Source organism: Saccopteryx bilineata, chromosome 5 (genome assembly GCF_036850765.1).
Source record: "Saccopteryx bilineata isolate mSacBil1 chromosome 5, mSacBil1_pri_phased_curated, whole genome shotgun sequence".
Classification (NCBI taxonomy): Eukaryota; Metazoa; Chordata; class Mammalia; order Chiroptera; family Emballonuridae; genus Saccopteryx; species Saccopteryx bilineata.
Genome location: NC_089494.1, coordinates 20,108,084 through 20,133,105, shown reverse-complemented (window position 1 = coordinate 20,133,105; position 25,022 = coordinate 20,108,084). Strand labels below are relative to the sequence as shown.

The following is a 25,022-nucleotide window of genomic DNA, read 5'->3' as shown; positions in this document are numbered from 1 at the left end:
ATAAGAAGAATCAATCATTAGTTTTTCATTGCGCGTTGCAACACCTTAGCTGTTCATTGATTGCTTCCTCATACGTGCCTTGACCGCAGGCCTTCAGCAGACAGAGTAACCCCTTGCTGGAGCCAACAACCTTGGGTTCAAGCTGGTGAGCTTTTGCTCAAACCAGATGAGCCCTCACTCAAGCTGGCGACCTTGGGGTCTCGAACCTGGGTCTTCTGCATCCCAGTCCAACGCTCTATCCACTGTGCCACCACCTGGTCAGGCTTGTTATTTTATTTTATTTTTTTTTAACGCTCTTTCTGCTAGTCTGTTTTTGCACCGATCTGACTACATTGTTGTTTTAATAAGTTTTCTGGGGTCAGGGCATAGTTTTGGTGGCAAGGTTTCCAGAAATCATCCTCCAAACGCAGTGTGTTTCTTTACTGGAAAAGGAGGGACTTGCTCCTTGGGCCCCTTGTTATGCTTCACCTTGAAGAGAAAAAGGGCACATAAAGCCTGTGATGGAACTAAGAGACCTTGAGCACATCCCACTCCCTTAAGGGACCTCAAGGTAGCATAGCTGTGACTGTAGGAGGTTCATTTTGTTCAGTGTCAAGGAACTGAGGAGAAAAGTGATAGGCATATTTTTAAGGGAAACTAGGAAGTAGATCCGTTGTCCCCTAAGTATGGCAGAAGAGGAAACAGCATTGAAGAGGCACCAAGAGACATTGAAGTCATGTCTTACTACCATCATCTTGACAATAATAACCACCACTTAGAAATACTCCCCAGGCACTTCATAAAACTTATTTTATTCTCCCAAGAACTTTGAAAGAGGTATGGAATACTCACTCTGCAGCTGAGGAAACAGCTTGAATCGTGTAACAGTTGAAAGAGCATTGGTCTGGAAGTCATTTATTAGCTGTATGACCTTGGGAAAATCATTTGACCTCCCTGGGCCTCAGTTTCCATTCTGGGGTAATTATCTCTAAAGCCTGTTTTAGTTCTGACATAAGTGGATTGACTCAGACAAAGTAAACCCTTTACAAACAAATTCATCTCATCATCACACCACGCAAGATACTACCTCCCATTCAACAAGTATCCATTACCACAGACATGCCAGGCTCTCTGCTGGGTACTGGGATGCAGATGCAGAGGTAGACACGTAGGCCCTGCCCTCAAGGAATTGACTTGTGGTGACTTTGGCTTTGTGTGTGTGTATGTGTGTGTGTGTGTATATATATATACACACACACACACACACACAGAGAGAGAGATTTGGCTTTATATATATATATATATAGAGAGAGAGAGAGATATCTATATATCTATATATCTATCTCTCTATATATCTATCTCTCTATATCTATATATCTATCTATATATTTTTAATTTATTGTGTTTACATAGGTTATATATATGTATTGCATATATATATAGATGTAGATAGATAGACTTGTTTCAGAAGAGTTTTAGATTTATAGAAAAAAATTTGAGATACTTCGGACAGTTCCCGTACTATTAACATTTTACCTTTCCCCTGTTGTTAACATCTTACATTAATAAGGTACATTAGAGTGGAGCCTTGTGTTTTAGTCACCAGTGTGCCAGCCCCCTGCAGAGGACCTGCCTTCTAAAGTTTAGACGATATGATGTAGAAAAAATTGCGATTTGTAATCATATGGTTAAGCACTTCTTCTCTAAGCCAACAGCTAGTGAGCAAGTCCCTTAAATTTGAATCTTTCCTTGTCCATAAATAGAAGAAATGGTACCTGCATTGCACGATTTGTGAGATGTAAGACAATGTGGATGTGTGAAGGTGCTTCGACTATAAACCCGTTCTTGCAGCACTCACTCCCCAGGAGGCCCCGCGTTCGAGGAAACCTCCGAACCACAGAGCTGAGATCCTAGCTGGGCCTCACACTCACTACTTCCGTTTGTCGGCCTACAGCCGCGCCTGCGCAGTGCCGTGCTTCCTCTTGGGTTCCGACATAGCTTGTGGCGACATGGTGAGTGCTTGTCTTCGGGAGGCCTAGACGTCTATCCATCCGCATCTGTCCTTCCCCCGGTTTCTGCTTCCTCACCCACCTCTGCTCGCTTGCCCTGCCCCGTGTCCTCGGCTTCTGTTTCCTCGCCGCTACTCTCGGATGCCGACTGCAGCGGAGGGGCGGGGCGGCTTGTCGCGGCCTGGTCTGTTCGGGTCGGGTTAAGAGAGAGCCCTCGGAACACCGGGCTCGCCCTGGGCCCAGTTCGCGCCGGGATGGAGTGGGGTGAGATAAGTCACCGGCAGGGGCTAGGTGGGTGAAGGAATGGTTACGGAAGCTCAGATACTTGGAGTAGGGGCAGGCTGCGCTCCTGAGTCCTAATATTCCCGGTTCCTTTTTTAACTCTCTTAACAGGCCAAGCGCACCAAGAAGGTGGGCATCGTCGGTAAATACGGCACCCGTTATGGCGCCTCCCTCAGGAAGATGGTGAAGAAGATTGAAATCAGCCAGCACGCCAAGTACACTTGCTCCTTCTGCGGCAAAGTACGTCGGGCTCGGGGGTCGGGTGGGGGTGGGGGGGTTCTGCCCCTGGCGGCCCTTTCTGAGGTTGATGGACAGTGCTGGTTCTGAGCTGCTGAGCAGTGAGAATTGCACACACTGGACGAGCAGTTACAGTAGCCACTGTTGCTAACTTCAGATCTCGACAAAAATTTTCACTTGCGAAGACCGCTTGGGAACTAACGGGTAAAAAACTAGGGCGGAGTCCGAGCCTAAGCCAGACCCACTTGGTGGAGAAAGTAGTTCTGTCCGCTGGAGTTTTAGACATTTGTATGTCTCCCGGGTGCACAAGTACTCATCGCAGCAGCCCTTGTTTTTGCTGTGTGGGGGTGGGGCTGGGGCCTCACATCTGGCAGTATATCACCGTGGGGAATGCAAACTTTGCATTATAAAACTTATGGTTGTTAGGAACACATAACCTCAGTAAATATGCCAGTTTGCGTTTTCTCGCGTAAGATAGACTCCTGGGTGTTTCTGAGATAAAAGTGTTCCTTGGATCCTAGGTACAGTTGATTGTCTTTTGCAGACCAAGATGAAGAGACGGGCCGTGGGCATCTGGCACTGTGGATCCTGCATGAAAACCGTCGCGGGGGGTGCGTGGACCTACAAGTGAGTTCGTTTCTTCGGGTGTTGACAGCATGGAGCAGTCATGGGTCCAGGTTTAACACTGTGTGTGGGCTGGTGTTTGACAGCGTGGAGCAGTCATGGGTCCAGGTTTAACACTGTGTGTAGGCTGCTGTCAGTTTGCAGGACCGAGAGAGTAAGGGAAGTCGGCAGGGTCCCCGTAGTGAGTGCTGTCCTGATACTGTACGGGTCTGTTAGCGGGACTGAATCTGGACTGAACTTTGAACTTTCTTTGCAAGCTGTTTTTATAAAAATTAGCGGGTCACTTAGCTTGTTACTTTGTGTGGAAACTGGAGGCCTGTCTGGACCACCACACCTTTACCCCTCAGCAGTGCTGGTTGAACCACTGTGACCCTGACCGGGCCAGGTGATGCTACTGAGAGGAACTCTCTGCCGGTCTCGATTGCGTGGCCTCTTAACCCTTTGAGTAGTGAGTCTTTTTCATGCTTGCTGACCCCGGGGAGTGAGCTTTTTTAATCTCAAAATGAGACTAGTTCCAGTTCCCGTTTTATTAAACTTAAAATAATGTTTGTTTGATAACTAGTTTATGGAAACAAGAAGAACGTACATTTGTCTTTTTTTAATGTTGGCTTACACATGTATGATCGTACTCTGGATGGTCAGGAGGCGCGAGGACGTACATGAACGTTCGTACTGCTCAGAGGGTTAAGGAGACTCACTTCTGGAAGTTGGAATTCTTTGGTGACTGCAGAGGTCTGATCGTGGCATTGGCTGCTCACCCGGAGGCTGAGGTTTTCTTCCTCTAGCCAGTGTCTCGACTTGTGCTGTCCAGATACGGTCACCTCCACATAAAATGATTGGGCAGGTGTGGTTGAAAATTGGGTTTTTAGTTTAGGTTTTAAAATGAAGCACTGTAAAATTGAAAAATGTTAAAGTAATTATAATGGATATATTGATAATCACCTTGTGGGGCTTTATGAAGGCCGAAGGGAAGGTGGGGAGTAGGGTGTTCTCTTGGTTGTGATAGTAAAATGAAAGAGCGTTCATACACCCATGATATGGGGTAGGGTGGTTACGCATTTTTTGGGTTCAGTGCCTGAGTCATAGTCATTATAGACATTTTAATAGCTGTCTTTCCAAATTGTTTTTTATTTTCATTTTTTTTTTTTTTTTACATTCTGTTTTTGTTTGATGAGTTTAGGTCATCTCTTGGCAACCATTCTTCTGTGTTAATTTTTTAATGCTCTTTTGTCTGAGAAATCAAATGCATGAGATTGCCTGTCATTCTGCAGTAGTCTGATGACGTGCCTTCATGGCGGCGGCGTCATCAGGGTTGTGATGTAACAGTGAGGCCGGGTCACGTCAGCACAGTTAACTGTGTTGGGACCAAATGTGTTTGTCTTTCCAGCACCACCTCTGCAGTCACAGTCAAGTCCGCCATCAGAAGACTGAAGGAGTTGAAAGACCAGTAGGAAGGAGCTCCTCCATTGGAAGCACTGCTAGCCTAAAATAAAATAAATGGGTTAATTTATGTAACAAAGTTACTTTGGTTTGTTAATTTTATTGATTAGGTGTTCAGCTTCACAGTGTATTTTGCTTTCTCAAAAAAAGACGTGGAAATTAAAATCCTTCCAACTTTTCTGCAGTCAAATGATAGAATGTTTCTAAAGGTAGAATGGACATTCACTTCTCTTAACTTTGGTGTTTTGTCTGACCAGTATTATGACCACCTTAAGAAAACATTGTGAAACCATTAGAATTTCAGACAGATTTTGTACATATCTGTACCATTCTCCGTTTTTCAGTTTGCTATAGATGGTCACACGAATCGCAAAGCCCCTGCTTGCCCGACAGCTAAGTTGGTAGAGCATTGTCCCAGTGTGCCAGGCTTGCAGGTTTGATTACTGGTCAGGGCACGTACAGAGCCGATCAATACTTCCTCTCCCCCTTTCTTAAAAGTCAAAGAAATAATAAAATTCCTTGTAGGTGTTTAAGAGTTGTGAATAGTTGAGATTATGATTAGTATTTCTCCATTGGCTTGATTCTGTCCATCTTGAATGCTCTGTAAGGCCTGTTCACAGATACGCCCTCCTTTCAGCACTGGTTCTGGCCCACTGTCAAACTAGCAACCCTGGGCCAGGCTTTTATTAGACAGTAATAGTACCTATAAGTATTTTGTTTGGGTTATTGTTCCCTTGAATGTTTTGTGCACTGTTGTATCCTCAGTGCCTAGTATAATTCCTTGCTCGTTGTAGGTTTAAATGATGAGTAGATGTGTGACTGTGTGTGTGTATGGATCTCAATGTTGTAACAAAATAATGCTGACTGACTACTGTAATACATCATAGAGTACTGTTGGTAGGTGTGGGACCACAATCAGGATTGTGGAACAGTTTGACAGGCCTTCAGGAATCCCCAAGTGAATGGCTAGGATTTCGGTCCTTAGAGGAAGTTGAATAAGCTTTACATAGGTATTTTAGTCTTTGTAGGTTACTTAGTCTTCAGTTTCAGGCTGTGGAGAAAATAAGTATGGGTTGGCTGCCTCCTCAGAAACCATAAAAGGAAGAGAATTTGAATTGAATGTTAAAGTAGCTGAGTTTTACACTAATACGTAGCACTATGCCTGGGGAAAAGCTCACGGACTGCTGCGGAGGGCGTGGGACTGTCCCAGTTCCTACCTGTTGTAGCTACAGTCTTGTGGTTGCATGCAGAATAGACTGATTCAAGCTAGTTACAGCAGAAGAGGTATTTGTTGGAGGGTAAAAGGACTTCCCAGGATAGAAGAGGACTTGATTTTTAAGGGGGAGAAATGGGCATCTTCACAGCATCAATGGGGAAAGCTGAGCCACGGTCCCCTAAGGATTCTGCAGGGTGGGTCACGTCTGTTTCGTTTTGACACTTAGGAATGAGAAACATGAAGGGAGCGTCCAGCTGGCCTGATTGGGGATACATTTTCATCCCTTGGCACCTTAGTCTCACCAAGGCTACACACAACAGGAAAAACCTCCAAAAGGAAATCCAAAATTGGCTATAATTTTAGGAGGGCAAGTGTCCTTAACATCAAAATTGAATTAGTTGGATTGTGTTACTAAATTTTATGTGAACCATTTAATATAAAAGTAACAGTGCAATTTGTCCCTCAAACCACCCTGTAAGCTACTACACTCATGGAAGAACACTACAACATGGCCAGAAGTATATGCTGAATTGTTTCCCAACTCTTCCCCATGGAGACCTGAGGCCATAGACCATGGCTGGAGCAGGAGCTTCTGCAGGTCAGATGACAGGCGAGGTCTTGGATCCAGCCATCAGTGGGTAATGTGGAATGGCAGCTCTCATCTTTTCACCCCGTTCCCACAGTGTAAAATGAGGTTAGATACACTTACTAGTGAAGTCCCTTCATTTGCCCTTTGGCCAATGGAACAAGGGCTATTAAGTTTGGAAAGGTCAGTGCAAACCTCTAGAATTGTACTTGACTCCATCCCAAATTCACACCAAGATAGGAAAACAAAAGGAATCCCTGAAGAATCAATCAGATTAATGGTATCGCCAGACGACTGAAATTGTTGTGAGCAGTGGTCCCACGATAACCAATTTCTGCTATGATTCTGAGTGTAGTTCTGTATTGGAGGACAATATCATGCCCTGACATGCTATACCCTCAAATGTTTTCTCCCCTCATCCCTACCCACAAACTAAAATTACAGGGTCAGCAGTATGCTGTAATGGCCTTACCTGAGGTCTGCCAGCTCATACTCTTGTCATATCCTGAGGGGTCTAGGTCATGTTGATCTTTTATAAAGATCATACTGATTTATTACCCTAGTGACATGATTGAGTATATATAGGCATGTGCTCCTGCCTCAGTTTTCCTCCTTGAGTCGGTCACACTGGAGAGTTCCCAGTGTCCGCTAATGGGAGAGGAAAAAGTACTTTCTGGATGGATCCACACACACCCTTGGGTTCTGTTTAAGTTGAAACCTTGAGACAGTTGTGCAATCATTTTGGACTCCATGCTACTGATCCAACAAGCAGAAAGGGGAGTCTCTCCAGAAATACCACCTTTACCACCAAGCTCTGTGCTCCAGGAGACGCCCTGCCCTGTGTGGGCTGTGGCCAAGGGTCGCTTGTTCTCTGGCTTCGGGTCAGGTTCAGTACTGGGAAGGCACCAGCAGAGACTTAGCAGATGAGGAAGTGGAGTCAAGCTGTTTCTTGCCCTGCTTTTCCTGGCACCTGTTTCAGGTTGACTGTTCTGAAGACCAGAGCTCTGGTAGGCAGCTTTTCTGTATACCTACAGCTACTCTTCCTAAGATTTCGTATCTCCTCCCCCTTCCTCCTGTAGTCTAGGGTGGTAATGGCATCCTGCTGCTCCTAGTCCTGGAGGACTTCAGCCATTGCTGACTTAACCTGACCACACGAGAACTTAGTCCCTTTATTCCATTTCCCTTAATTACCCTATTGGAGTGTCCCATCTGGGTTTTTTGCCAGGACCCTGAACAAACCAGATGTTTCATAGAAAGCTGTTTTGACATTTCTGGAGCAGAAATCATATTTGAATTTTTCCTATCTTTTATCCTCTATTACTCCTCCTTCTTCCTTATGTTCAGCAATAAGACATTGTTTTTGTCTCCCCAAATCTCCTCCTTTGAGCTACTTACCTCCATTCCATTTGCTTATAGTGGGGTTACCAATAATAGGATTCTTCCCCTTGGCCACAAGAGGACAGTCATGTGACACAAACTGCTACAGCAAATTGGTCAAACAAATTATTTCTTCTAGGAATTTTAAAATTGGGCAGTCACAGAGAGGTGGCTGGTTGGGACTGAGTCTCAGTTGAAGTACCCCAAGAGACCATGGCTTTCTGCCTCTAAGATAACCTGAAGTTGCCCTGATGCAACTTAGATGCAGATCAAGAGAGAATCAGTGACTAGAAAGATAGATAAATCTAGAAGCATGAAACAATGGAAAGGACGGAGAAGTGTAAGAGGGAACCACCCTGAAGAGTTATGTGTAATTGGAGTCCAGAGGGGACAGAAAGGAGAGGTGATAAGGGCTCAGAATTTTCTAAAATCAATAAAAATTACCAAGCCACACATTCGAGAGAACCTGTAAGCCAGGGGTAGTCAACCTTTTTATACCTACCGCCCACTTTTGTATCTCTGTTAGTAGTAAAATTTTCTAACCGCCCACCGGTTCCACAGTAATGGTGATTTATAAAGTAGGAAGTAACTTTACTTTATAAAATTTATAAAGCAGAGTTACAGCAAGTTAAAGCATATAATAATAATTATTAGTTACCAAGTACTTGATGTCGGATTTTCGCTAAGTTTGGCAGAATAAATCTTTATAAAACAACTTAGTTCAATCTATCTTTTTATTCAAACTTTGGTTGCTCCGCTACCGCCCACCATGAAAGTTGGAACACCCACTAGTGGGCGGTAGGGACCAGGGTGACTACCACTGCTGTAAGCCTTGGGCACAGAAATAAGAAAATCACACTGAAGAATGTAATAGTATGAATACCAAGGCCAAAAGGAGTATCTTAACAGCAGTGAGTAGAAAAACAGGAGCAGCATTAAGACAACTGACTTCTTAACAATAGATTCTACAAGAAAATAGAGGTATCTTCAAAGGCCTTCAAACTGTACTCAGCAACCATAGTCTTAAAATATGGAAGTGAAATAGACAATTTCAAACAAAAAGAAAACTCGCGTTTATCACCACAGATCCACCCACTGGACATAAATAACCTAAGGAGGTGGCATTAAGATGCAGGAAGGAATGAAAGCCAACAGAAGGGAAATCTGTAAATAAATATAAACGAATACAGACTGTAAATAGCAGCAATATTAATATTTGGTGTAATATTAAAATGTATTATAGTAACAGCATATAAGGGGTGGGCAAACGTAGGTTTACAGTTGTGAGTATATGAAACAGTTTATTGTATTTACTAATTTTTGTATATGTACATTACAACTGTAAACCTACTTTTGCCCATCCTGTATGTTAGTGAAGAGGATAAATATATTAAAATGTTCTGTGGTTCTTTCATTGTTCAGAAAGAGGTAATTTTACTAATCCAGTATATGTTGTAATTACTGGTAATCATGAAAGAACAGGAAATAATACTAAAACATTTCTTGATACAATGTATTAACAAATTGATAGAATGGAAATAGAATTGAAAAGCACTCAATTAGGGATGGGGACAGAACAAGTGCATAGGAACACAGTAGATTAAGCATATATGTGTGTACACATACATGTCAGTAATAACATTACCTATAAATAGATGCTTCAGTTAAAATGTAAAGGTAGTTAAATTAGCATACATACACAAAATACAGTGTGTCCGTAAAGTCATGATGCACTTTTGACCGGTCACAAGAAAGCAACAAAAGATGATAGAAATGTGAAATCTGCACCAAATAAAAAGAAAACCCTCCCAGTTTCTGTAGGATGATGTGGCAGCATGCGTGCATGCACAGATGATGATGTAACACCATGTATACAGCGGAGCAGCCCACGGCCATGCCAGTCGAGATGTGGACCGTACAGAGGAAAGTTCAGTGTGTCTGTGGCTCGCTAAATTTGAATCCATGATCAAAGTGCAACGTGAATATCAGTGCGTTTATAACGAAGCGCCACCACATAGGAATAACATTACTCGGTGGGATAAGCGGTTGAAGGAAACCAGCAGCGTGGTGGAGAAACCCCGTTCTGGTAGGCCATCAGTCAGTGACGAGTCTGTAGAGGCTATACGGGATAGCTACCTAAGGAGCCCTAAAAAATCTGTGCGTGAGCCCACATTGAACTGCACTGAATAGGTATGAAACTGGGAGAGTTTTCCTTTTATTTGGTGCAGATTTCACATTTCTATGGTCTGTTGCTTTCCTGTGACCGGTCGAAAGTGCACCATGACTTTATGAACACACTGTATAAAGATTAAAGACATACCTGAAGAATAAGGAATCGAATAGAAATAATAAAAGATTAATAAAATACAAACACATTGAAAGAAAAGATACAGAAAAGTTTAAAAGGATGAGAAGAGATAGAGCCTGCAAACACTAATCCATGAAACGAGCTGTATAATGTTTGACCCCGTGGACTAAGGCAGACAAGCATTGCTAGAGACAGGGACACTTGTGATGTTAAACATAGAAAATAGTGTGTACATGAATTTTCAGCATTTCTGAGCCATTGGTGAAGATATGAAACACTAGATAAGTAAGTAGGTGGTGATGGCTCTGAAGATGTTTTTTGTTCTTAAGATTTTATTTCTTGATTTTACAGAGAAAGGAGTGGCGAGTGGGTGGTGGGTGGCGAGAAGTATCAACTCGTAGTTGCTTCACTTTAGTTGTTCATTGGTTGCTTGTCATACGTGCCTTGACCGAGCAAGCCCAGGGTTTCAGACTGGTGATCTCAGCATTCCAGGTCGACCATATCCACTCACTGCACCACCACAGCCCAGGCTGAGGATGTTCTTGAGGAGCAAATTGAAGAACTAATTGAAGAACTTACAGAAACACTGATTAGAGAAAATCAGGGAGAGCTGATTAATTCTACGAAGTCAGTGTGGATATCCAAGAAGACTCAGCAAGCTGGACTGATAAACTGGAAAAATATGAATTTGTTCATCTCTAAATAATAGTTATTTCTATGAAACAAATACTTGAAATATCAAGAAATGTTTTAGCAGCTCAAGATATAACGGAAATGCTAATCATTTCTATCAACTAAACCTTTCTAGCTGAACTGGAGCCGCCTCTTTGTCTGTGGTTTGCCCTGTTCCTGCAACCCGCTGCACTGCTGTTTCCTAGAAACATGGATGTATCCCTAAAAATGTCCGCAGGGAAAACAGTAATTGTGGCTACCCCTATATTCACTACTGACTTTGTGTACTGACTTTGGAAAACAACCTTCATAGGATGTCACATTATACATATTTCTTTTTCTTTTTTTTTTTGTTTTTACAGAGACAGCGAGAGTCAGAGAGAGGGACAGATAGGGACAGACAGACAGAATGGAGAGAGATGAGAAGCATCAATTGTCAGTTTTTTGTTGCAACACCTTAGTTCATTGATTGCTTTCTCATATGTGCCTTGACCACGAGCCTTCAGCAGACTGAGTAACTCCTTGCTTGAGCCAGTGACCTTGGGTCCAAGCTGGTGAGCTTTGCTCAAACCAGATGAGCCTGCACTCAAGCTGGTGACCTCAGGGTCTCGAACCTGGGTCCTCCGCATCCCAGTCCAACGTTCTATCTACTGCGCCACCGTCTGGTCAGGCTATACATATTCCTTTTGAACCCAGTAGATTTACATATATTCTTTGGGAACCTAATTGGTAAACCAGGAAAGAACTTACTCTTTCAACAAAGCAGAGAAATTTTCAGCAAGTCTTGGCTGCAAGCATCATATGTAACACGAGGGGGCGCTGCAGTATAACTAGAAGAACGGAACATGGCCTGCTGATTAAGTGTAAGTTTGGCAGATTCATCTTGAGGGTGAGATAGTTGAGAGCTTGTGTAAAATTACAGTTTAGTAAGTACCGAGTTATTTCTAAGTTTCCATAATATGACCAAGCAGACTAAGGTAAAGAAAGAAGGAGGCCAAAAGGAGTTAATAATGATAGATCTTTTGAGACAAACTGCCAATATTTAATTAGATGTACTTGGATGTATTTTCTAGGGTCTGCTAGTTTGAAGAGAAAATTTGAATATTGTGTTTTTCATTTTGGTAATAATATCAAGGTTTATTTTTACTGGTTGTAAAAACAAACTCTTCTGCAGTGATAATGCATCGTTAAAATATATTTAGTTGGCTTGACCAGGCGCAGTGGATAGTGTCAGACTGGGACATGGAAGACCCAGGTTTAAAACCCCAAGGTAGCCAGCTTGAGTGTGGGCTCATCTGGTTTGAGCAAAGTTCACCAGCTTGAGCCCAAGGTCACTGGCTTGAGCAAGGGGTCACTCACTCTGCTGTAGCCCTCTGGTTAAGGCACATATGAGAAAGCATCAATGCTTCTCGTCTCTCTCCCTTCCTGTCTGTCCCTCTCTCTGTCTCTGTCTCTGTCTCTCTCTCTGTCACACACACACACAACCCCATTAAAATATATATTTAATTGAATAAGATTTTGTTTATCAAGCACTTCTCTAATTAGGCTTTACAGGCCTCTGACCACATTTTCAGAGTCCTCAGGAATTTTTTTCTCTTTGAAAAAGGTCAGTAAAGGAGGAAAGTATTAAATACACAATTGAAACACTGGGCTTTGTAATTGAGTAACCAGAGCAATGAAGACATGAACCAATGAGGGAAGCTAAGTGAGAGTGCGGCCCCCCAAAAGTGGGTCAAAAGGTTACTCCGATGCAGGGAGATGCCCTAATGGTGCCCCCCCTGGGCAGAGCCAGTGGGTGCTCAGTGAGCATGACCTGGAGGGAGCCAGCAGGAGCGGGCTTCTCTCTTCCAGGGGGAGCTGTGTATGTGTGTGTGATGCACGCATGCGTGTGACATGGTGTCATTTGTTGAGATTCAAAGGCCAACATTATAGGGGTGATGTGGCTTTTCACTTCTCTTTCCTGATGTTCCTTTATTTTAGTTTTCATCTCCCAAGCAACTATTCTTTGACTCCTCAAAGGCTGTTCTGCTCTTCAGTGTCCCTGCTTTGGCTTCCACGTCGTGATGAGCACGGGGAAGGTTTTAGTAGGAAACCTAACACACGCAGCTCGTGTGAGCCCGGCTGTGCGCTAAGGGCTTGACCCGTATAAACCCAGTCCTCAGGACGGCCCCGCACGGAGTCACTGTGGGAGCAGAGTTGTGCTCTAAGGGCTTGACCTGTATAAACCCAGTCCTCAGGACGGCCCCGCACGGAGTCACTGTGGGAGCAGAGTTGTGCTCTAAGGGCTTGACCTGTATAAACCCAGTCCTCAGGACGGCCCCGCACGGGGTCACTGTGGGAGCAGAGTTTACAGGGCTCTACGTGCCTGCTCCTGCTTCCCTTCAAGTGTCCCTGTCCTCATGCCCCGTCTCCTCTGAAGCCCCACCATGCGGAGCTGCCTGCTGCTGGAACGCACCGTGCTTTGAGATCTCAGCTAGTACTGGTTGTGCTCGCTCCACTGCCAACACTCCATTCCTCCTGCAGTGTACCCCTCATCCTCACACCCAGCTCATGGGATTAATAGGGTCCCCCCATTTTAAAGAAGTTAAATGTTTTGTCTATGGTCACACACTTCAGAGAGGGACCATGATGTGGGGAAAGGATGAGCTTTGGAGGAAGAAGTTATCCAGTTTCAGCTCTGTCATTTCCTGGCTTGAACTTCAGAAGATGTTTGTTCTCTTTTTACAGATAAAGAGGTTCTCTGATAGTGGCATATTGTGAAGGATTTTAATGATGGGAATAATAACCTAGGCAAGGGATAACGGCAAAAAATTAGAGGGAAACAACCGAATGGAAAGGAAATCGTGTTTTGGAGGGAAAATGTAAACAAGCACAAACAGGACCCCACTGATTAAATTAGGGCACAGACTAAGGAATCTGGGCGCCTTTATGTAGGAAGGTGAGTTTGGAGAATGGCCAGCAGAGGGAGCCCCTGATAAGTTTTGCTCATCAAGTCTGGGCTCGGAAGAAGGAGAATGTGGCTTTTTCGCTGGTGCTCCCCCACCACGAACTTATTTCCCTGCCCATTCTCATCTTTACTCCTCTCAGGAGTGTATCGTCTCCCTAAAGATGTGTCTGTGACGTGCAAGCTGTGCCTCTTCTGACAAGGCCCTGTGAGGCTGCTGCTGCCCGGGCCTCAGAGGAACCGGACAGCTGCCCCAGTTCAGTCACACGGCTGAGAAGCAGATGATTCAGGTTCCAGTGCTTAGGGCTCGGGGAGCCCAGAGTGCAGCTGCCTCTGCCCACAGTCACTTTCACTCCTCTGAGCCCCTGAGTCTTCTGGCCTGTATTTCTCTGCAAATGTGGTCCTGGCTACAAATGGGATTAAAAAAGACTCAGAGAAGCAAAGTTGGTTCCTTTTAGCAGGGACATTTAAAACACAATGCTTTAGGCCCTGGCCGGTTGGCTCAGTGGTAGAGCGTCGGCCTGGCATGCGGAAGTCCCTGGTTCGATTCCCGGCCAGGGCACACAGGAGAAGCACCCATCTGCTTCTCCACCCGTCCCCCTCGCCTTCCTCTCTGTCTCTCTCTTCCCCTCCCGCAGCCAAGGCTCCATTGGAGCAAAGATGGCCCGGGCGCTGGGGATGGCTCCTCGGCCTCTGCCTCAGGCGCTAGAGTGGCTCTGGTCACAACAGAGCGATGCCCCGGATGGGCAGAGCATCTCCCTCTGGTGGGCGTGCCGGGTGGATCCCGGTCGGGCACATGCGGAGGCTGTCTGACTGCCTCCCCGTTTCCAGCTTCAGAAAAATACAAAAGAAAGGAAAAAAAAAACAACCAATGCTTGAACTCAGAGGAGGTGCCCAGTGGGAAAGAAGTGTGAGGGCTGGTGGCAGTGGCTGTACCAAGGGTGCGGATTTGAGCTTTAAAATCCCTTGTATTTTCTATTTGCCTCCTCTCTGTTTCTTTTTTTAAAAAACATTTTAATTTATTGATTTTTAGATAGAGGAGAAAGGGGGGGGGAGAAGCAGGAAGCATTAACTCGTAGTAGTTGCTTCCTGTATGTGCCTTGACCTGGCAAGCCCAGGGTTTCGAACCAGTGACCTCAGTATTCCAGATTGACACTTTATCCACACATCAGGCCTCTCCCTGTTTCTTATAAATATCTGACGTCTTAATTATACATCTAAAGCTTTGCAAAAATAACTTCAAAATCCGACCCTGATTGCCCCCTCCCCACCTCCCCTACACTCTACTGTGCAGCCCTTAGTAACAGTACTCAAACTTCCCCCTGTGAGTGATGCTGGACTAGCACATTTGGGGACCCCCAAAACCACAGAGCTCGAACTTCACATCTTTAGTTGCTACAAAGTAAAGACTCCCGTCTTCTCTCCTTCTGGGACCCCACTGTGCAGCTCGGCAGGGAACCAAGTCCTTGGGGGGCTCAGCAAAGACTTGGTGACAGGCTGATGGATGGGCTCCCGCCTCTGCCTGCCCTCTCGCTGGGCCACTCCTGCCAGGTCTGGCCCAGGGCCACCGTTTAGCTTTCTTTGTTGAGTCAGCACCAACGAGTCAGGGCCAAGAGCAGCTGGGGTTCGGGGCAGTGCTGCGGACTCTGGGAAGGGGGTAGGAGTCCAGTGGCCCACAAGAAGACATGGCGAGGAGCGTGTGAACGGAGAGCATGCTGTTGTGGTCAGAGGATCCTGAGCTGGGAGCTCACCTGTTGATGGTAACCGCTGGCTCTTGGTGGAGAGCTATGTTGTAGAAAAACACAAGAGGCTGGCTGCTCATGTCACATTGCGGGGCCTACGATATCCCAGTCTTGTCCCTCTTGTGCTTTACTTTTACTCCTGTTAGAGAGGCCGGAATGGAACCAAATCCCCATGAACTCTACTAATGAAAGATGAGGAGAAGGCGGATGATGACATTTGGTGGCAGGTAGGTAGAGTGACAGACGTTCAGAGAAATCAGCCTTCCGATCACAGGGGGGAGGGAGTAGATGGACAGAGGTAAACCAATGGTGCTCTTCTCGCTAACCGTCAGGCAGGACAGCTGTGCCAGTGTGGTCTGCAGAGCCACAGACCTCACGGCATCCTGGAATCATGTCGCTGGCGGTGTGCTTGGAGGTCGTCTCATCCGAGTCCGTCGTTTTAAAGAGGAGGAGGTGCAGCTCGAGAGCAGGGAGGTGACTTGCCTGCAGTCCCATAATGGGATGGCTCCAAGCCAAAGCCGAATTCAGGGCTCTCTCCATGACAACTCGGATCAGCTGCAACCTGGCCCGGGAGGAGCCCAGGCTTGTTGTGGGCGAGAGATTCCTCCTGACCCGGGGCTGGGGCACTCTGCAGGTTCTCCACTCCACTTTTCTGTTCCTCTGAGAGAACCAGTGTCTTTCGGGTCAGTTGGACTCGAGCTTTTTATCATTCTCAAGAGCAAGGCCATTAAGAAACAGGGACATACGGAGTGAAGATGGCCTATAAAAAGAGGAAGGTGCAGGCAGGCGGGCCGCGCACTGCAGGATGTAAGTGGGCACACATAGGGAGAGGCTGTGTTCCGCCAGGGCGGTCTAGGAGAGGCGCTCGCTTCCACTCCTGGGAAGACTCCTCCGCCCTGCTCATTCCACAGGGCTCAGGGGTGCCTGTTGTGAGGGTTAGTGGGATAAAACGAACCAAGTTCCCCAGGAGCTGGGGCTGCAAGCCGGAGTCCAGAGCCCCATCCGAGCCCCCCACCCCCACCCCCACCCCCAGCCACCCCAGGAGCGATCTCCCTGCCTGGGCTCCACTTCTGTAAGCGGTTTCATCCACGTGCAAAAATGTCCTGGCAAGAGCAGGAAGGCTTTCTGCTTTGACGGCACATTTCTCGCACAGCAAGACAGCGACTTGGGAGAGGGAGGGAGCTGGAGGGACCTCCTAAGGCCCAGCTTCCCCTGTGGACTGGGCCCTCCCCTGTGGACCAGGGCCCTCCCCTGTGGACCGGGCCCTCCCCTGTGGACCAGGGCCCTCCCCTATGGACCGGGCCCCTCCCCTGTGGACCGGGGCCCTCCCCTGTGGACCGGGGCCCTCCCCTGCGGACCGGGCCCCTCCCCTGTAGACCGGGGCCCTCCCCTGTGGACCGGGGCCCTCCCCTGTGGACCAGGATCCTCCTCTGTGGACCGGGGCCCTCCCCTGTAGACCAGGATCCTCCTCTGTGGACCGGGCCCCTCCCCTGTAGACCAGGATCCTCCTCTGTGGACCGGGGCCCTCCTCTGTGGACCAGGATCCTCCTCTGTGGACCAGGGCCCTCCCCTGTGGACCGGGGCCCTCCCCTGTGGACCGGGGCCCTCCTCTGTGGACCGGGGGGCCCTCCCCTGTGGACCGGGGCCCTCCCCTGTGGACCGGGGGGCCCTCCCCTGTGGACCGGGGGCCTCCCCTTTGGACGGGGGGGGGGGGAGCGTCCGCGTCATTGCTCCAGTGCCTTCCTCCAGATGCTCACCGGCACTAGGGACTGCCTGAACCCCGCAGCAGCGGGCTGGGGCTGAAAATAGATCTTGGTTTCTGAATGGAAGACCGAGGGGAGCTATGGCCGTATGGCAATGTCGCAGAGTCTCAGAGGGTCCTGAAGGACAGGCTCTTAGAGATGACCCCACAGATGTAGCACAGAGGTCAAGAGACTAGTCTGGTGTCAGACCATTTGCACCCCGTTTTTGCTTATTCTTAGTATCTTTGTTTTCTTAGGCAGCTTTCCTAACCGCTCCAGGCCTCTGCTCCCTTGCCTCTAAAATGAGGATAACAATGATACCTACTGGACAGACAGGGTTGTTGTAAGGAGAAAATGAGATACTTTTTCTAAAGGGCTCAGCCTGCCACATAATAAGGATTCAATTAACATTTGATGCGTTAGTATGTTATAATGTTTTTCCTCACTTTAAAAGCATGGCAGCGAAAACCCACAGCGGTACTTGGAAGAGCTATAGTTTCTCAGCTATAACCCTGCGCTGGCCCCTAGCTCAGTTGGTTAGCACATCGTCTGAAAGCACAGAATTATCGGTTTGATCCACGGTCAGGGCACAAAGAGGAAGAAATCTGTGTTCCTGTCCCTCTCTCCTGTCTTCTCCCACTGAGATCAGTTAAAAAAAAAATACAGTTTCTTAAAATCACAAAACCGGCCTAGCTGTATGTGAACATTTTCACTGATTAAAAAATAGAACTTGTGGCCAGGAAAAGCCAAGTTATGTTACAGTAACAATTCCACACAACAGGGCTTACAGCAGAGACGTCCACTGCTTGCCCACCTCTGTGCGCACTGTGGGTGAGCTTGGGGCTCTGGCCTAGTCCTGGTCATCCTTCCTACAGCACCCCTCTGGCAGTGACTCTGATCACGTGTGCCCACATTTCTCGACCAAAGCGAGCCACATGGCCATATGGGAGTCTAACCATGTGGATAAGCATGATCCCCTTGCAGCAGGTAACCAGATATGGGTGAAGAATTAAACATTTTATGACGATCTGTGTTATAACTAAGATAATCTTAGTGTGAGTGATCCTCTGACATGAGCCAGCTGAAACACCTGCCCTATGAGGTCAAAATAGGTATGAAAAGCAAAGGGGGTCCTGGCCGGTTGGCTCAGTGGTAGAGCGTCGGCCTGGCATGCAGAAGTCCCGGGTTCGATTCCCAGCCAGGGCACACAGGAGAAGCGCCCATCTGCTTCTCCACCCCTCCCCCTCTCCTTCCTCTCTGTCTCTCTCTTCCCCTCCTGCAGCCAAGGCTCCATTGGAGCAAAGTTGGCCCGGGCGCTGGGGATGGCTCCTTGGCCTCTGCCCCAGGCGCTAGAGTGGCTCTGGTCGCAACAGAGCGACGCCCCGGAGGGGCAGAGCATCACCCCTGGTGGGCAGAGCGTCGCCCCCTGGTGGGCGTGCCGGGTGGATCCCGGTGGGGCGCATGCGGGAGTCTGTCTGACTGTCTCTCCCCGTTTCCAGCTTCAGAAAAATACCAAAAAAAAAAAAAAAAAGCAAAGGGACCCCTCCCTCCACAGCATTAAAAGGAGTATCGATGGGTGCCCACCCCTTGAAATAATTTCTCAAAACTCCCAAACCAGAGACAAGGTCAGAACCCCCATTCCTTGAGAAACAACCACATACAGTACCGTCACGTGGCTCACCCAGGGTGAGAGGGTGCACTGCCCTCCCGGATCCTACAGGGTTCACCGCCCGCCCCTCACTGTGTACCCTCGGGGTTCACGCCATTAACCACTGCTGGCTTCGTGCTGGTCGCGGCTCTAGATGGTGGAAAGCGAAGGGGACACAGCCTTGTCCTCCAGGAGTGGGGCATGTTCCTACCAGGGGGAGAAGACTAGCAGGAAAGCCAGCACAGTCGTAGAAAGGAAGCCCTGGTTTGTGCTGGGAGCTGTGGAACCCAAAGGGGGTCCCTTCATCGAGCCTGGCAGAAAAGCGTGTGTGGGAAAGCCGGTGTTGCTGGAATTTCCTTCCTAAGGAGGGGTGGGAATTATGCAATTGGTTGAAGTTATGAAATGATACCGAGGACAAAGCGTACGTTCTTCGAGAAGCAAGTGTTCAGACTTCCTGGTATTTCTCCCTTATTTGCAAGCGTCTTCTCTGTGGAGTGAGCATTGGCGATATATCAGGCGGTTAAACAACACACTCCATGCCCTTTGGGACTTAACTAACCTGACCCGGAGGCTCTGAAAGGGTGGGTGTGGGGTCACCACGGGGCCGACCAAAGTCTCTAGGTGTGGAACCCAGAAACTGGCATTTTAAACCAATGCCCATCATAATCTTCTTACACTCAAAATTTTGTGGCTGCTGCTTAAAAGGCAGCAGTAATGTTGATAAAGGTGGAAGGGGAAAATGGGGCGAGTATATTGAGCGCAGAAGCACATTAGAGTAAAAAATATTTGCGTTACCTGTGAGTCAGCGGCCAGTGGCCTTTGAAGTGGGGTGCAAAGGTTGGAGGACTCGGCATGTCTTTGTCCCGGCTGCTGTGGACTCCAGGGTAGGACCACCTCTCCAAGCTTACTCTCTTATGCTAACAAGTTTGTGTGTGTGTGTGTGTGTGTGTTTTAATTGTCTTGCCTTTTTATCTCTCCCAATAAAAACAATTTAATGGTAGAATCGGGTACTCACTTTATGTGCCACAGCCAATTAGGGGTCAAGCTTTCAGTGAATGAGGAATAACAATTGTTCTGCTGGCTCAGAATTCACAAAGGACTTCTAGTGTCAATACTGTGGACGTGGGTCTCACTAGCCTCATTCTGCAGTTGAGGAAGCTGCATTTGAAGAGAAGCAGCAATCTGCCCAAAGGTTCCAGAAGGTGGTTGGTAAACCAGCTCTTCTGAAAACAGGGATTTCTTTGAGAATTTCGTCTTGGGGATTATTCCTTTCAAGTGAGCACTGGTGTGGCCTGGGACTGTGGACCACAAGGAGGGCCCCTTCCCCAAGCTTGGCAGTCTGAGGAAAACTCATGTGGGAAGGCTGGTGTTGCTGAAATTTCCTTGCTAAGGAGGGGTGGGAATCGTACAATTGGTTGAAGTTGTGAAATGATACCGAGGACAAAATGTACGTCCTTTTAGACTTCCTGGTATTTCTCACTTATTAGCGAGTGTCTAAGGACCCTGGGTGGATCGTTTGTCTCATCTGTAGCCAGACTGCCTCTGACAGAGAACTCACTCCTCCAAGAAAGCTCCATGAGCCCCACCCCGATCCCTCGGCCCCCCTCTCGGAAGCTGGCATCCTTTAACAGTGCTAGGCCAACAAGAACAAAGAAGTCCATCCAGGTGGGTGTGAGCGAGAGAACGTGCAGAGCGAAGAACAGCTCAGAAGATGGATGCCTGGACGCCTCCTCCTGCTCCCTGAGTCAGCAGGCTGTTTACAGCGTGCTGGACCAACTTGGGCGAAATGATCAGATTCTCTGTGGCCTGCAGTCCTTCTCACCTCCCCTCAGCTGTCTCCCCCTGTCCCCTAGGCTAACTCTTAGCTCAGTGGTCTCCTTTCTGTCCTGAAGGGACTGTGGACTCTCTCTAGGTGAATGGATTGAGCGAGCTGGTGTGTCACTCTCCCCGGGGGCACAGTTTGTGGTTGGAGCACACTGGAACGTTGAGAACTACAGGATCAGAAAGAACAGAGGACTGAGGGAGAGTGCTGAGTGGGAAGGAGTCACATTGCCGGTCATCGGGGAGCATCCCAGAGAGCTGTTTTCTGACCCCTGGGGAGAGGGGGACAAGCCATAGGACCAGGAGCCCCAGAGAAGTCTCTTTCCCTTCCTCATCACGAGCTTGAGACACAACAGCAGCAAAAGGAGATGGCTTTGGCTTTAGAAAACTGGGCTCCAATTCCAACTTTACCCGTGCTTCTCGTGACCTTTGACAGGACTCTTCACCCTGGTCGTGCTCAGCTCCCCCAGGTGCTGAGCGCGGGCAGAAAGGATGCTCTGCCACCTGGTAGCGTGGCTTCCATGCTCAGCTAGTGCCAGCTGCACGTTGTGGAAAGCCACAGGGGAGCGAGTGGTGGGGAGCCCCTGCGGACAGGTGCTTCGCCAATGACCGCCAGTGGAGGACTCTTACTTTACCCCGTGATGGGCATGAGTAGGGCTCACCAGCTCCGCGTTAGCAGCAACCAGGAGTCATTTAATAAGGCAGGAGAGGGGCTGGTTCAGCGGGTGGGCTTGAGCCCAACGGCCTAGGTTTTTCCGACTCTGGCTTTCCCTGGCTGTGTGACTCTGGGAAGAGATTTAAGTTCTCCAAACCTCAGTTTCCCCATCTATAAAATGGAGATAATAATGATCCCTGTTTTGGTGAAGAGCTCTGAGATTTAAATGAGTTAAGATCGGAGTGCTTAGCAAAACGCCTGGCACAAGAAAGAGGGCTGAGGGTTAGCAGCTGTTATGACCACCAGTATCACTGACTCCGGACTAAGCAAAGGCCAGCGCTTTCTGGTTGCTCGTGGGGCCTGGACTGAACTAGCCCGAGGAGCACAGGCTACGCACTGAGCAGCTATAGAAATTAATTAAGTGGATAACGAATGATCTTAATGAGTAGTGCGTTGACACTATAACCAAGGACAGGTAAGTGCACGTGCAGTTGGGCGGCTCTGTCTCCTGAGTGCTCGCTGGGGTGGGGGTGGGGGGTAGCAGCCGTCTCACCACAGTTCTTTGCTTCCACATCCTGTGTAGCAGACTCCTGGTCTTGCCCAGCAGTCCTCCCTTGGGCCCCTGGAAGGAAAGAAGCTGTGACTCTATGACAGGGAAACTTCTCACCCTGGTCATCTGGCTGCTTCCAGATGTGACTCACCTTCGTCTGTTTGTATGCCCACAGCACCAAGCGGTCTCCCTGTCCCGTCCCCACCCCAACCTCGACTGGGAAGGAAAACAGGGCAGCCAGGGAGCAGCTGGGGGCCCTGGCCGGTTGGCTCAGTGGTAGAGTGTCGGCCTGGTGTGCGGGGGACTCGGGTTCAATTCCCGGCCAGGGCACACAGGAGAAGCGCCCATCTGCTTCTCCACCCCTCCCCCTCTCCTTCCTCTCTGTCTCTCTCTTCCCCTCTTGCAGCCGAGGCTCCATTGGAGCAAAGATGGCCCGGGCGCTGGGGATGGCTCCTTGGCCTCTGCCCCAGGCGCTAGAATGGCTCTGGTCGCGACGCCCCGGAGGGACAGAGCATCGCCCCCTGGTGGGCAGAGTGTCTCCCCTGGTGGGCGTGCTGGGTGGATCCCAGTCGGGCGCATGCGGAAGTCTGTCTGACTGTCTCTCCCTGTTTCCAGCTTCAGAAAAATACAAAAAAAAAAAAAAAAAAAGAGAGAGATAGCAGCTGGGCTCTGTTCTGGAAAACAAAGGCCTGGTTGGCAAACTGGTTGGCATCACTGGCGGCCCCTAGCTTACACTCTCAGTTTCTTTCTATGGCCTGGCTCAGCCTTCGAGAAGCTCCCCCCGCCCCTGTTTGCTTTACTTAATGATTCTTTCTGGGGAACCTTGGAAGGGGATTGTGTGTAGGGCCTGGGTGATTTATGGAGTTGCCAGAGGGTTGATGAGAGGTGCCAGGAGGGAGGGGCAGCCCCTTGCCCAGCAGGTTAGCTCAGGGATGATGTGTGTGTGTGTGTGTGTGTGTGTGTGTGTGTGTAGGGGGTGGGGCTAGGCTCCCATCACCTCCACGCTTCAGCAGCACCTGTGGAAGTGAGAGCGGGCAGGACACCTGCCATGCTGACAGTGCTAGTGAGCTCTAACACCTGGTGCTGTTTGTTCCCCACTAACAAGACTTTTTTGTTTGTTTGTTTTAGTGGAGCAGAAAGATGTTATGTAAATGCTGTCTTCACCTCCTAGTTCCATCCTGCTTGGCTTTTGTGGAATTCTCTTTCCAAGAGTAACTGGGGACTCTACTGAGTTTGAGTTTTCAGAGCCTCCTGTGGAGGAAACTAAAGACAGGGGTGTTGAACAGGAAGCTGGGTGGGGGAGGGGTGGCAGAAGGCGGCCTGGAGGATGGGAAGAATTTAGGCAAGTGTGGTCACCAAGGTCCCAGGCGAGTGGCTGGTGCAGAGAGCACTGCCCAGCTGTTTCAACTACCTCCCAGGGGAGCCTCTGTCTGGCTCCTATTAACTGATTGATTATTGATCACTTTTAAATTTTTTTTTTTAATTTTAGAGAGAATGGAAGGGAGAGAAAGAAACACCGATTTGTTCGACTGATTTATGCATTCATTGGCTGATCCTTGCATGTGCCCTCAGTCCTTGAGTTCAGCTAAGAAAAGGGTTCAGAGCCAAGGAAATCAAATACAAGTGAAAGTTCATTTAGAATGTTACAGAGGTAGGAGAAACAAGAGGCAAAAGAGGGGCCCCTGGAGCTTAGGAGGAAGAGAGCCAAGGTACAGGCTTTGAGGGAAGAAACGGGGAGGAAGGGCCGGCCTGCCGGGTGCTCAGAGAGCACAGAGCACGCTGGCTCTTCCCTGGAAGGGCTTTCATCTGCAACAGAACGCTCATCGGTTTTCTGGGTGTGTCTCCTCGGGGGACCATTAGTCACGCAGCCGTCCCGGTGTCAGCCAGGGCGGCAGTTTGTCTGCTTCTGCTGCTTTTCTGGGCCTGGAGCTGACACACAGCTGAGGCCTAGAGATGTTATCTCTAGTGTGACCCAAACTCCGTCTCTGTGGTCAACAGACCTGGGGCTTTGTTCTTAAGATTATTTGATGAGTGTCAGAACCTCTTCCTCTTGAAGGCGTGATGCTTACGGGAGTGGCTGTGCGAGGGCTTACGGAGAGGCAGTGAGGCCTTTCTCTGGCCCCCTTGTCCTTCCTTCGTGGGGGGCGGGGTGGGGGTGTCTCCCGCCTGACCAGTGTGGTGCCGGGGAGGGGCAGGGAAGCTCAGCGGATGGGCCTAGGGGAGGAAAGGTCACTCTGGGGTGAGGTCCCACCCTGTAAATCATTGTTTTACCAATTTTGCTCATTGCTGGGCACCCAGACAGTCCTCTAGGTGACCGTGTGTACCTGGCCAATCCTTCCTGCTCTGCTTATGTCTGAGTGCCTGCTATCTCACCGCTGTGGTTTGTACCCATAGGGCTCAGCACTCTTGAGTTTTATTGTTCTGAGTTTTATTGCTTCTCTGTCTTTTTATCTCTGATGCAGGCACCTGGTTGAGCATTGCAGTTCAGGTCCAGAGCCAGACAATGAGCCCTGTGCCCAAGCGTGGCGGCCAGAGAGCCGCAGTGAGTGGGTGGCGCTTCCTGCTCACCCTGTCCGGCTTCTTCACTGCAGTGTGGCAGATGGGGAAACTGAGGCCTGGGAAGGATATGGCTTGGTAAAAGGCAGAGCTTGGTATAGAAGATATTTTCAATGACATAGATCTTTAAAAAAAATTTTTTTAAATATATTGATTTGGAGAGAGACTGAGGAAGAGAGAGAGAGAGAGAGAGAGAGAGAGAGAGAGAGAGAGAAACACCAATCTTTTCCTGTGTGTGCCCTGACAAGGTATCAAACCCCTAACCTCTACACAGTGGTCCAACAACACTCTAGCCCACTGAGCTATCTGCCAAGGCTGGAAGAAGTTTTGATTGCTGGCCCAGTGCTCAGTTCAGATTTATCTTCACTAAGAAATTTATCTTTACATCCCCATCCTGCACCAACTCAGGCACCCAGCTGCACTCGACTGTGAGGGAAGGGTTGTCGTTTTTTGAAGATGCACAGATTTTAGAACCAGTGAGACCTGCAGTGAGCGTGGCTTCATCTCTTAACATCTTTTGATCTCAAGCAATCTCTGAGGGTCTCAGTTTCTGCCTCTGGAAGGGGGGTTGAGGATGCCCGGGCCACAGGACTGTGCCGGGCTGTAGTACAAGCGTGGATGCGCGCACACCTGC

General features: G+C 48.5%; 1 protein-coding gene across 2 annotated transcripts in view; it reads left to right on the top strand.

Annotated features, from left to right (window-relative positions):
• Positions 1 to 1,930: 1,930 nt before the first annotated feature.
• Positions 1,931 to 25,022, top strand: part of RPL37A (ribosomal protein L37a) — a 46,469-nt gene continuing 23,377 nt past the window's right edge. The window contains exons 1-4 of one of the 2 annotated variants that reach the window (XM_066233832.1): positions 1,931 to 1,991; positions 2,382 to 2,510; positions 3,052 to 3,134; positions 4,519 to 4,654. In XM_066233832.1, the coding sequence (XP_066089929.1) occupies positions 1,989 to 1,991; positions 2,382 to 2,510; positions 3,052 to 3,134; positions 4,519 to 4,582 (279 nt within the window). In that variant the 5' untranslated portion in view covers positions 1,931 to 1,988 and the 3' untranslated portion in view covers positions 4,583 to 4,654. Of the gene's footprint in view, positions 1,992 to 2,381; positions 2,511 to 3,051; positions 3,135 to 4,518; positions 4,655 to 25,022 lie in introns of those variants that run through there. The other variant, XM_066233833.1, reaches the window with a different exon arrangement.